The 12,240-nt window shown below is 58.3% G+C and overlaps 2 protein-coding genes across 2 annotated transcripts; both read left to right on the forward strand.

The window, feature by feature from the left end:
- The first annotated feature begins 1,009 nt into the window (after positions 1 to 1,009).
- On the forward strand, positions 1,010 to 7,291 carry LOC138723309 (cell division cycle protein 20 homolog). The gene is made up of 10 exons (XM_069862258.1): positions 1,010 to 1,171; positions 2,077 to 2,086; positions 4,210 to 4,305; positions 4,667 to 4,795; positions 5,168 to 5,364; positions 5,712 to 5,806; positions 6,008 to 6,239; positions 6,349 to 6,474; positions 6,645 to 6,762; positions 7,113 to 7,291. Exons 1-10 carry the CDS (start codon positions 1,010 to 1,012, stop codon positions 7,289 to 7,291), a joined length of 1,344 nt encoding a protein of 447 aa, XP_069718359.1.
- Positions 7,292 to 8,199: 908 nt separating this feature from the next.
- LOC138723310 (cell division cycle protein 20 homolog) lies at positions 8,200 to 11,948 on the forward strand. The gene is made up of 10 exons (XM_069862259.1): positions 8,200 to 8,274; positions 8,527 to 8,677; positions 8,822 to 8,962; positions 9,324 to 9,452; positions 9,825 to 10,021; positions 10,369 to 10,463; positions 10,665 to 10,896; positions 11,006 to 11,131; positions 11,302 to 11,419; positions 11,770 to 11,948. Exons 1-10 carry the CDS (start codon positions 8,200 to 8,202, stop codon positions 11,946 to 11,948), a joined length of 1,443 nt encoding a protein of 480 aa, XP_069718360.1.
- Positions 11,949 to 12,240: the final 292 nt, after the last annotated feature.

Here is a 12,240-nt window from a genome sequence, read left to right on the forward strand (position 1 = left end):
AAACCTTTGAACAGATACCGATGCGATCTGAAACGCCAGTGAAAGGCATTACATTTTTTACAGATGCAGGAAAGAAATCTGGTAGGGCTGCTATTACCTGGCAAAAGCGAGGACAATGGAACCAGAAGTTAATATTTACACAGCCGGGTGATTCATTACAAACTATGGAGCTACGAGCAGTGGTTTGGGTATTTCAACAATATACATCACAGCCTATTAATATAGTTTCTGATTCATTATATGTTGTAGGTACTGTTTGTAGAATAGAACGGGCTATGATAGAAGTTAAAAATGCGGTTTTGTATGCTTTACTGTTACAATTGCTGTACCTGTTGGAACAACGAGAGCATAAGTATTTTATTACTCATATACGAAGCCATCAACCTAATAACGACAATTTAATATTCCTCTGTCTGATGCACAAGGTATAATCAATTCTTGTCCAGATTGTCAAAAACAAGGTATGGGGTTAGGATTTGGAATAAACTCCAGAGGGCTTCAAGCCTTACAATTATGGCAAATGGAAGTGACCCATATTCCAGAGTCTGGGCGATTGAAATATGTGCATGTCTTAGTAGATACTTTTTCTATGGCCATATGGGCCACGGCACAGACCGGGGAATCTGCAAAACACGTAATTAAACACATGTATGCTGCTATAATGGCATTAGGGGTACCTCAAATGCTAAAAACAGATAATGGGCCAGCTTATGTCTCTCAAAAATTTAAACGTTTTTGTGTTCAATGGGGAATCCGTCATACTACGGGTATCCCACATTCTCCAACGGGTCAGGCAATCATTGAGCGTTCTCATGCAACCTTGAAGTCCCTTTTGCAAAAACAAAAAAATCCTCCTTTTTGGGAGGAGATGTATTGCCCCCTAGTAAAAGAATTCACTGGGAGCGCTGGGAGTCCCGCTTGTCTACGAGGGGGGATGTGGCAAAGCGCCGGCTTGGCTGCCTCGGGAAGGCTCTCCTCTGGGCTCTTGCGTAGCTGTCAGACAATATTGATGCGTGCGAGTGCAGGTAAACGAGGATCCAAAATGCAGAGGAGCCAAACGACCCCTCGGCCAGATCGCTACATTCCCAGCCGTCGTGCTCTGAGGATGGAGGTGGCCAAGTTCCTCCTGAGCCAAGAGCAGGACCCTGCCTTGGTGTCACCCACCAAGAAGGTGAGCGTGTTGCTGAGTTGCAGGGACTGCGCTGCTCCCTCCCAAACGCCCTCGCGGCCTTTCCCAGGGAAGCAAACTGTAAGTTCTGTCGCGTGGTTGCGTGAGGCTGACAGCCCCGAGCGCCGCTGCCTCCAGCTCTGCCCTTGAGGAGCCGGGGATGAGGTTGGAGCTGTAGGGCCTGGGAATGGAACAGGGACGCGGGACCCTGAGTGAAGCTGTTCTGTAGGGACGTGTCCCTGGGAAGAGCCTCTGGCCCTTGTGGGAGCCAAACACAGCTTTGCTCCGTTTTAAAGCCTCATCGGCCCAGGGTACAGAGCTCCTAGGCTGTGAGCCTGTGCCCAGGGACACTGCTGGCGGGAGCTGTTCCAGCACAATGTCTGCGTGGGGAGCCGCTCTGGAACGTGTCTGCTGGGTTCTGAAATCTCTGTAGGAAACATTTGGTTCCTTGTGGCTGTGGCTTTGTCCGCTGGCCGTGAGACGCTGACCTGGCCGCTCTTCTGTGCTCAGATGTGAGCAGGAGAGCTTGCTGGTGTCTGAGGAAAAAACCCTTGGAGCTGTGTCACGGGTTAGCCCCAGCCCGGCTGATTTCAGCAGCTAAAACCGTGCAGTTGCGCTCCCAAATCCCTCCACTCCCCACACCCCTAGAAAGGGGGAAAGGGAAATGAGAGGAATGAGACTTGTGAGTTGGAAACTAAAACCGCAGCTTTAATTAAAATTACAATAATAATAATAATAATAACGGTTATTGATCTTATTAGGAGTGGTAATATATATATATATATATATACACACAAATATCTGAGATCGCGCCCTCGATGACTCAACGTCACCACAGATCCTGCAGAGCAGAATCGAGGGAATGGCTCCACAGCCAGGAGGGAGCTGAGCTCAGGAACTGGAGTCAGGAACACGCGGGTCCAGGGTCGGGGGCAAACAGAGAGACGAGGTCCTCAGCGGCCGTCACAGAGGAGGGGGCCGACCCTCGTGGTCTTTGGGTTTCAAAGCGAGGGTGACGTAGATGGGATACAATCCTCTGTTGGTCGCTTTGGGGTCACCTGTCCTGTTCGACCTGCCTTGACAGGAGCGCCAGAAAACCTACAAGGAGCTCATTTCGCGCCACGGCTCCGCAGAGAATCAGCTGGTGATCTGGAAGTATCCAGCCATGTCCAAGGTCACTGAGCTGCAAGGTAGGCAGGGCCCTTTGCCTGGGGCAGGGAGGGCTGCTGGCGGCTGAAGGAGATGTGATCCTTGGGTGGAGCGGAGCGGTGGCCCGAGCTGGAGCTCGGCTGGTGCGGGCTGCTGAGCAGAGGCGTGTGCTGCTCGAGGGAGGCCCTCCTGGGGGCTGCTGAAGGAACGCTGTTGGTGCAAATGCCCGCCTGGGCTGTGAATTCCTGCTGCTGCAGCCCGGTGCGGGGCCAGCTCTGCGAGCTGCTGGGGTTCCCGGGGCCCACGCAGTAAATGTGAGCGTGGTGGCAGAAGCAGAGGGAGCGGGGCGTGCGCCGAGCGGCCCGTCCCTGAGCGCACACCTCCTCTTCAGGTCACACGGCGAGAGTCTTGAGCATGGCTCTGAGCCCCGATGGCGAAACAGTGGCCTCAGCTGCTGCGGATGAAACGCTGCGACTCTGGCGCTGCTTTGCGGTGGATCCCATCAGGAAGAAGGAGAGAGAGAAGGCAGACATAGTCCAGAGCAGCTTCATTCGCCAGGCCATACAATGAGGGCATGGGGGTGGGGGGGAGCGGGGAAACCTGGTTTCTCCTGTGCATAGTTTCAATGGTTTACCCTGTACATAGCTTAAATGTTAATAAATGTTAATTAACGTTTTAAAATTAACCAAGTGCTTTCCTTTGTCTTTTTTATGGAGTCTGCTGGAAGAGAAGGCCGTGGCTGATGGGAGCAAGCCCAGCGTGGATGCGGAGGACGAGTCCCGCGGTGTCCCAGCAGGACGGTCTCCAAGCCTGGGTCCCCTGCCTTCCTGCGCGCCGAGGAGGTTGCAGCGCCCTGCGCCCTGCGTGCTGCTCACAGAGACAGCCCTGGGGTGACGGCTGGGACGTCAGCGACTCGGGAGCGATCGCAGGGAAGCGTCTGCCGAACCACCGAGCCCAGAGTCATTTCCACTGCCTCGTGGGATGTACGAAGGCTCTCCAGATCAACCTGGAAGGAGACCTTCTGCAGCTGCAGCTCCTCTTGATCCTGTTGCAGCTGGTCCATGTCCTGCTTCAGTTGAGGCCACGGAGATGATCTGAGGGCTGGAGCACTTTTCTTCGAGGCTGCCCACCTGCCAAAACTTTTCTGTTGTTTCCACCATTTCTAGTGAGCTTCCACCTAGGGGCACTGAACCTCCAGTGAATGTGGTAACTGTATTTATTGCTGATGGGTGGAGAAGGAATTCTTGCTTCACATGCCCAAACTCAGCTGCACGTGCCCAGCTGGGGTGGCCTGGAAACGGTAGGGTTGGGTCCTTATTATTCCAGCTCTCCCAGTTCCTGAAAGAACTCCTGGCATTGTTCTTCATGCTTCAGAAAGCGACCCTTCAGTTCAGTCAGCTTCTCTTGCACCATTTGCAGGGGTCCTTTCTGCTCCCTACGTTCTTCTGTCTGAGCCCTCCTCAAACATTCGCCTCAGGAGCATGGATTTGATCTCCTCATGCTCCTTCTCCAGCTCTCCTCTCCTTTCTACCGCTTGTCTTGTGTCTTTCAGGTTGTTCTCGACCTCTTCCAGCACCTCTGCCACTTGTGCGAGTTTCCTTTTCAGGGCAGCATTTTCCCCTTGAAGCTCTTCTGTCAAACCCACCTGCCTACGGAGGTGAGCGTTTTCCTGGGCCAGGCAGGAGTAGGCATTCCTGATCTTGGTGAGCAGCACCCGCAGTGCCTCACACATTTGGTAGTCGGTGCTGGCAAGGGAGTCCTCTTCATCTCCAACCACTCGAGCCTGAAGCTCCTCCGCCACGTCCGGTGTGAATCACAGAAATCACGAGGTTAGAAAAGACCCACAGGATCCCTGCCCCCGCCATGGCTGCGGCGGCTCGATGCTGCAACAGCTTCACAGAAAGCCTGGGCAGTGAGGCTGAACGGCATCGATGTGGAAGAGGCAAAGATCCTGAGCCTCAGTGGAAAGGCTCCGAGCCCTGCGGCAGGTGAGGGACAGGCTCTGGGTGAGTCGACTCGGCTGGAGAGCCCTGGGCAGGGGAACAGCGGCACAGAGGCTCCGCATTTGGAGGCATCGACCGGCTTCTGGGAGCTGCTGTGCACACCGGGCTCTCCCTAATCCTTAGCTGTCCAGCGGCTGAGGGGCTGTGTGACAGCTCCAGAGAACTGATTTACCAGAGCTGGTTCAGCAGTTCACCCCGGCAGTGCTGTTAGCGCCCTGCACTCTTCTGAGCATGGCTCTGCTCTCAGGGCTGCATTTTCCCCGGGAGGGATTTCTCCTCGGGTGAGCAGGGCTTAGCTGGGAGGAAACGGGACCTCCGGTTAACAGAAGTGTTTCTCTGCACACAGGCTTTCAGAACAACGTCACAGCGCTCTGCGGGCACGAGGTGATGCCTGGGTGCGGCAGGAGGAAGGGCAGATACATTCCCTGCGCGCCAGAGCGGGTCCTGGATGCCCCAGACATCCATGATGACTATTGTAAGTGGGCTGCGATGTCGCGTGCTGGGCATTGAGATCGTTGTGTAGCGCAGTGCGGTTCCTAGGCCAGCGTGGTCTGAGGAACTGGAGCTCTGCCTGGGCTGTTTCGGTCTCTTCTGCCCTCGGGCTGGCATGGACCACTTCTGGGGTGAAGCCTTGTAGGAGCAGTGGTCCCGAGTGCTGGGCAGGTGGCTTGGACTGGGGCTGGGGGACACGCATACCTGGTGAAGGTGGAATAGGGTTGGACTCGGTGATCCGGTGGGTCTCTTCCAACCTGGTTATTCTATGATTCTATGATGAGCACCGGTGAAGGGCAGGGCTCTCCAGGGCAGCGCAGGGTGGCCTGCATTGCATTGCTCTTCCAAACCGTAGATCTGAATCTCCTGGACTGGAGCTCTCAAAACCTCCTGGCGCTGGCTCTGGACACCACTGTCTACCTGTGGCACCACGTCTCTGGGGAGATCATCAACCTCATGGAGACAGAGCACGTAGCTGATTACGTTTCCTCTGTGTCGTGGGGTAACGGAGGCAGCTGCCTGGCTGTTGGCTTGAGCAACGGTGAGGTCCAGGTGAGTGCAGGAGTCGAGCTGGAGCTGTTTAGGGGTTGCTGGAGCTGTGGGGCCTTGGGACGAAGGCTTGGCTGGCGCTAGAAGGATGCAACGCGCTCCGACTTGCCTGGTGTGGGCTGGAGATGTCCTCCGGCAGTGAGCAGCTGCGGCAGTGAGGCAGAGCTTGGGTTTGGGGTTCCTGACCCCTGGCTTTCTCCTTCCGTTCTGCGGGCAGGAGATACAAATTGTTCCCTGCTCCCAGAGTGAGCAGGCTGAATGGCAGAGCCTGCGGGCTGCGGTTTGGAGGGCAAAGCAACGGGGCTGGCGTTTCCTGGCCCTCTGGAGAACTTGTTGTTCTGCTTCCCTAGCTGTGGGACGTGGAGCGTCGGAAACGTGTCCGCACGCTGAGCAGCCACGTGTCCCGTGTCGGGTGTCTCAGCTGGAACAGCTACATCCTGTCCAGGTGAAGCAGTGGGTGGGGTTGGAAGGGCGGAGCGGAGCTGGTGCAGATCCTTGTGGATGTGCTCGGCTCACGCCAAGAGCCCGGATCTGCCGGCAGCACCGGTGTGAAACCCTGCGGCAGGTGCAGCCGTCCTGCCCCAGCGCCAGGATGGCTTTTCCCAGCACTGTGTGCAGCCTGACCCTGTGAGCCTTCTCTCTGCAGCGGGGCTCGCAGCGGCTGCATCCAGCACCACGACGTCAGAGTCGCTCAGCACCAGGTGGCCACGCTTGCTGGTCACACGCGGGAGGTGTGTGGCCTCAAGTGGTCTCCAAACGGCCGCTTCCTCGCCAGTGGTGGTGACGACCACGTGGTGAACATCTGGCCGAGCAGCCAGGGGGGCCGTGGAGGATTTGCTCCAGCGCAGAGCTTCCGTCAGCACCAGGGTGCTGTCAAGGTGAGCGCGGGGCAGCTGTGGGCACGCGTTTGTGTGCGAGGCAGCCGTGCGGCACTGCCTGCGCGCAGGGTGCTCGTTGCACGCCTCAGGCTGACCCCTCTTCTGGCAGGCTGTGGCGTGGTGTCCGTGGCAGCCCAGCGTTCTGGCCACTGGAGGCGGAGGCGGCGACAAACGCATCTGCCTCTGGAACGTGTCTTCTGGCACCTGCCTGGGCAATATCGATGCCCGCTCCCAGGTGAGACGTGAGCGTCGGCTTGGATGTAAACAGCTTCTGGTGGGACGCCTGAGCGGAGCTGCTGGCTCCTGAGGCCCTGAGGCAGGGCCGAGGAGGGGGCCGTGCTCCTCTCGGGGTGCTGAGCATCGGCACGAGCAGCTCGTCTTCCCTGCATTGCCGCCTCCTGCCAGGTCTGTTCCATCATGTGGTCGACCACCTACAAGGAGCTCATTTCGCGCCACGGCTCCGCAGAGAATCAGCTGGTGATCTGGAAGTATCCAGCCATGTCCAAGGTCACTGAGCTGCAAGGTAGGCAGGGCCCTTTGCCTGGGGCAGGGAGGGCTGCTGGCGGCTGAAGGAGATGTGATCCTTGGGTGGAGCGGAGCGGTGGCCCGAGCTGGAGCTCGGCTGGTGCAGGCTGCTGAGCAGAGGCGTGTGCTGCTCGAGGGAGGCCCTCCTGGGGGCTGCTGAAGGAACGCTGTTGGTGCAAATGCCCGCCTGGGCTGTGAATTCCTGCTGCTGCAGCCCGGTGCGGGGCCAGCTCTGCGAGCTGCTGGGGTTCCCGGGGCCCACGCAGTAAATGTGAGCGTGGTGGCAGAAGCAGAGGGAGCGGGGCGTGCGCCGAGCGGCCCGTCCCTGAGCGCACACCTCCTCTTCAGGTCACACGGCGAGAGTCTTGAGCATGGCTCTGAGCCCCGATGGCGAAACAGTGGCCTCGGCTGCTGCGGATGAAACGCTGCGACTCTGGCGCTGCTTTGCGGTGGATCCCATCAGGAAGAAGGAGAGAGAGAAGGCAGACAGAGTCCAGAGCAGCTTCATTCGCCAGGCCATACGATGAGGGCATGGGGGTGGGGGGGGAGCGGGGAAACCTGGTTTCTCCTGTGCATAGTTTCAATGGTTTACCCTGTACATAGTTTAAATGTTAATAAATGTTAATTAAGGTTTTAAAATTAACCAAGTGCTTTCCTTTGTCTTTTTTATGGAGTCTGCTGGAAGAGAAGGCCGTGGCTGATGGGAGCAAGCCCAGCGTGGATGCGGAGGACGAGTCCCGCGGTGTCCCAGCAGGACGGTCTCCAAGCCTGGGTCCCCTGCCTTCCTGCGCGCCGAGGAGGTTGCAGCGCCCTGCGCCCTGCGTGCTGCTCACAGAGACAGCCCTGGGGTGACGGCTGGGACGTCAGCGACTCGGGAGCGATCGCAGGGAAGTGTCTGCCGAACCACCGAGCCCAGAGTCATTTCCACTGCCTCGTGGGATGTACGAAGGCTCTCCAGATCAACCTGGAAGGAGACCTTCTGCAGCTGCATCTCCTCTTGATCCCATTTGAGCTGGTCCATGTCCTGCTTCAGCTGAGCCTTCTCCATCTCCATGGCCTCCTGGGATGTACGAAGGCTCTCCAGATCAACCTGGAAGGAGACCTTCTGCAGCTGCATCTCCTCTTGATCCCGTTGCAGCTGGTCCATGTCCGGCTTCAATTGGGCCTTCTCCATCTCCACTGCCTCCTGGGATGTACGAAGGCTCTCCAGATCAACCTGGAAGGAGACCTTCTGCAGCTGCAGCTCCTCTTGATCCTGTTGCAGCTGGTCCATGTCCTGCTTCAGTTGAGGCCACGGAGATGATCTGAGGGCTGGAGCACTTTTCTTCGAGGCTGCCCACCTGCCAAAACTTTTCTGTTGTTTCCACCATTTCTAGTGAGCTTCCACCTAGGGGCACTGAACCTCCAGTGAATGTGGTAACTGTATTTATTGCTGATGGGTGGAGAAGGAATTCTTGCTTCACATGCCCAAACTCAGCTGCACGTGCCCAGCTGGGGTGGCCTGGAAACGGTAGGGTTGGGTCCTTATTATTCCAGCTCTCCCAGTTCCTGAAAGAACTCCTGGCATTGTTCTTCATGCTTCAGAAAGCGACCCTTCAGTTCAGTCAGCTTCTCTTGCACCATTTGCAGGGGTCCTTTCTGCTCCCTACGTTCTTCTGTCTGAGCCCTCCTCAAACATTCGCCTCAGGAGCATGGATTTGATCTCCTCATGCTCCTTCTCCAGCTCTCCTCTCCTTTCTACCGCTTGTCTTGTGTCTTTCAGGTTGTTCTCGACCTCTTCCAGCACCTCTGCCACTTGTGCGAGTTTCCTTTTCAGGGCAGCATTTTCCCCTTGAAGCTCTTCTGTCAAACCCACCTGCCTACGGAGGTGAGCGTTTTCCTGGGCCAGGCAGGAGTAGGCATTCCTGATCTTGGTGAGCAGCACCCGCAGTGCCTCACACATTTGGTAGTCGGTGCTGGCAAGGGAGTCCTCTTCATCTCCAACCACTCGAGCCTGAAGCTCCTCCGCCACGTCCGGTGTGAATCACAGAAATCACGAGGTTAGAAAAGACCCACAGGATCCCTGCCCCCGCCATGGCTGCGGCGGCTCGATGCTGCAACAGCTTCACAGAAAGCCTGGGCAGTGAGGCTGAACGGCATCGATGTGGAAGAGGCAAAGATCCTGAGCCTCAGTGGAAAGGCTCCGAGCCCTGCGGCAGGTGAGGGACAGGCTCTGGGTGAGTCGACTCGGCTGGAGAGCCCTGGGCAGGGGAACAGCGGCACAGAGGCTCCGCATTTGGAGGCATCGACCGGCTTCTGGGAGCTGCTGTGCACACCGGGCTCTCCCTAATCCTTAGGTGTCCAGCGGCTGAGGGGCTGTGTGACAGCTCCAGAGAACTGATTTACCAGAGCTGGTTCAGCAGTTCACCCCGGCAGTGCCGTTAGCGCCCTGCACTCTTCTGAGCGTGGCTCTGCTCTCAGGGCTGCATTTTCCCCGGGAGGGATTTCTCCTCGGGTGAGCAGGGCTTAGCTGGGAGGAAACGGGACCTCCGGTTAACAGAAGTGTTTCTCTGCACACAGGCTTTCAGAACAATGTCACAGCGCTCTGCGGTCATGAGGTGATGCCTGGGTGCGGCAGGAGGAAGGGCAGATACATTCCCTGCGCGCCAGAGCGGGTCCTGGATGCCCCAGACATCCGTGATGACTATTGTAAGTGGGCTGCGATGTCGCGTGCTGGGCATTGAGATCGTTGTGTAGCGCAGTGCGGTTCCTAGGCCAGCGTGGTCTGAGGAACTGGAGCTCTGCCTGGGCTGTTTCGGTCTCTTCTGCCCTCGGGCTGGCATGGACCACTTCTGGGGTGAAGCCTTGTAGGAGCAGTGGTCCCGAGTGCTGGGCAGGTGGCTTGGACTGGGGCTGGGGGACACGCATACCTGGTGAAGGTGGAATAGGGTTGGACTCGGTGATCCGGTGGGTCTCTTCCAACCTGGTTATTCTATGATTCTATGATGAGCACCGGTGAAGGGCAGGGCTCTCCAGGGCAGCGCAGGGTGGCCTGCATTGCATTGCTCTTCCAAACCGTAGATCTGAATCTCCTGGACTGGAGCTCTCAAAACCTCCTGGCGCTGGCTCTGGACACCACTGTCTACCTGTGGCACCACGTCTCTGGGGAGATCATCAACCTCATGGAGACAGAGCACGTAGCTGATTACGTTTCCTCTGTGTCGTGGGGTAACGGAGGCAGCTGCCTGGCTGTTGGCTTGAGCAACGGTGAGGTCCAGGTGAGTGCAGGAGTCGAGCTGGAGCTGTTTAGGGGTTGCTGGAGCTGTGGGGCCTTGGGACGAAGGCTTGGCTGGCGCTAGAAGGATGCAACGCGCTCCGACTTGCCTGGTGTGGGCTGGAGATGTCCTCCGGCAGTGAGCAGCTGCGGCAGTGAGGCAGAGCTTGGGTTTGGGGTTCCTGACCCCTGGCGTTCTCCTTCCGTTCTGCGGGCAGGGGATACAAATTGTTCCCTGCTCCCAGAGTGAGCAGGCTGAATGGCAGAGCCTGCGCGCTGCAGTTTGTAGGGCAAAGCAACGGGGCTGGCGTTTCCTGGCCCTCTGGAGAACTTGTTGTTCTGCTTCCCTAGCTGTGGGACGTGGAGCGTCGGAAACGTGTCCGCACGCTGAGCAGCCACGTGTCCCGTGTCGGGTGTCTCAGCTGGAACAGCTACATCCTGTCCAGGTGAAGCAGTGGGTGGGGTTGGAAGGGCGGAGCGGAGCTGGTGCAGATCCTTGTGGATGTGCTCGGCTCACGCCAAGAGCCCGGATCTGCCGGCAGCACCGGTGTGAAACCCTGCGGCAGGTGCAGCCGTCCTGCCCCAGCGCCAGGATGGCTTTTCCCAGCACTGTGTGCAGCCTGACCCTGTGAGCCTTCTCTCTGCAGCGGGGCTCGCAGCGGCTGCATCCAGCACCACGACGTCAGAGTCGCTCAGCACCAGGTGGCCACGCTTGCTGGTCACACGCGGGAGGTGTGTGGCCTCAAGTGGTCTCCAAACGGCCGCTTCCTCGCCAGTGGTGGTGACGACCACGTGGTGAACATCTGGCCGAGCAGCCAGGGGGGCCGTGGAGGATTTGCTCCAGCGCAGAGCTTCCGTCAGCACCAGGGTGCTGTCAAGGTGAGCGCGGGGCAGCTGTGGGCACGCGTTTGTGTGCGAGGCAGCCGTGCGGCACTGCCTGCGCGCAGGGTGCTCGTTGCACGCCTCAGGCTGACCCCTCTTCTGGCAGGCTGTGGCGTGGTGTCCGTGGCAGCCCAGCGTTCTGGCCACTGGAGGCGGAGGCGGCGACAAACGCATCCGCCTCTGGAACGTGTCTTCTGGCACCTGCCTGGGCAATATCGATGCCCGCTCCCAGGTGAGACGTGAGCGTCGGCTTGGATGTAAACAGCTTGTGGTGGGACGCCTGAGCGGAGCTGCTGGCTCCTGAGGCCCCGAGGCAGGGCCGAGGAGGGGGCCGTGCTCCTCTCGGGGTGCTGAGCATCGGCACGAGCAGCTCGTCTTCCCTGCATTGCCGCCTCCTGCCAGGTCTGTTCCATCATGTGGTCGACCACCTACAAGGAGCTCATTTCGCGCCACGGCTCCGCAGAGAATCAGCTGGTGATCTGGAAGTATCCAGCCATGTCCAAGGTCACTGAGCTGCAAGGTAGGCAGGGCCCTTTGCCTGGGGCAGGGAGGGCTGCTGGCGGCTGAAGGAGATGTGATCCTTGGGTGGAGCGGAGCGGTGGCCCGAGCTGGAGCTCGGCTGGTGCGGGCTGCTGAGCAGAGGCGTGTGCTGCTCGAGGGAGGCCCTCCTGGGGGCTGCTGAAGGAACGCTGTTGGTGCAAATGCCCGCCTGGGCTGTGAATTCCTGCTGCTGCAGCCCGGTGCGGGGCCAGCTCTGCGAGCTGCTGGGGTTCCCGGGGCCCACGCAGTAAATGTGAGCGTGGTGGCAGAAGCAGAGGGAGCGGGGCGTGCGCCGAGCGGCCCGTCCCTGAGCGCACACCTCCTCTTCAGGTCACACGGCGAGAGTCTTGAGCATGGCTCTGAGCCCCGATGGCGAAACAGTGGCCTCGGCTGCTGCGGATGAAACGCTGCGACTCTGGCGCTGCTTTGCGGTGGATCCCATCAGGAAGAAGGAGAGAGAGAAGGCAGACATAGTCCAGAGCAGCTTCATTCGCCAGGCCATACGATGAGGGCATGGGGGTGGGGGGGGAGCGGGGAAACCTGGTTTCTCCTGTGCATAGTTTCAATGGTTTACCCTGTACATAGTTTAAATGTTAATAAATGTTAATTAAGGTTTTAAAATTAACCAAGTGCTTTCCTTTGTCTTTTTTATGGAGTCTGCTGGAAGAGAAGGCCGTGGCTGATGGGAGCAAGCCCAGCGTGGATGCGGAGGACGAGTCCCGCGGTGTCCCAGCAGGACGGTCTCCAAGCCTGGGTCCCCTGCCTTCCTGCGCGCCGAGGAGGTTGCAGCGCCCTGCGCCC

Source organism: Phaenicophaeus curvirostris, chromosome 8 (assembly GCF_032191515.1).
Source record: "Phaenicophaeus curvirostris isolate KB17595 chromosome 8, BPBGC_Pcur_1.0, whole genome shotgun sequence".
Classification (NCBI taxonomy): Eukaryota; Metazoa; Chordata; class Aves; order Cuculiformes; family Cuculidae; genus Phaenicophaeus; species Phaenicophaeus curvirostris.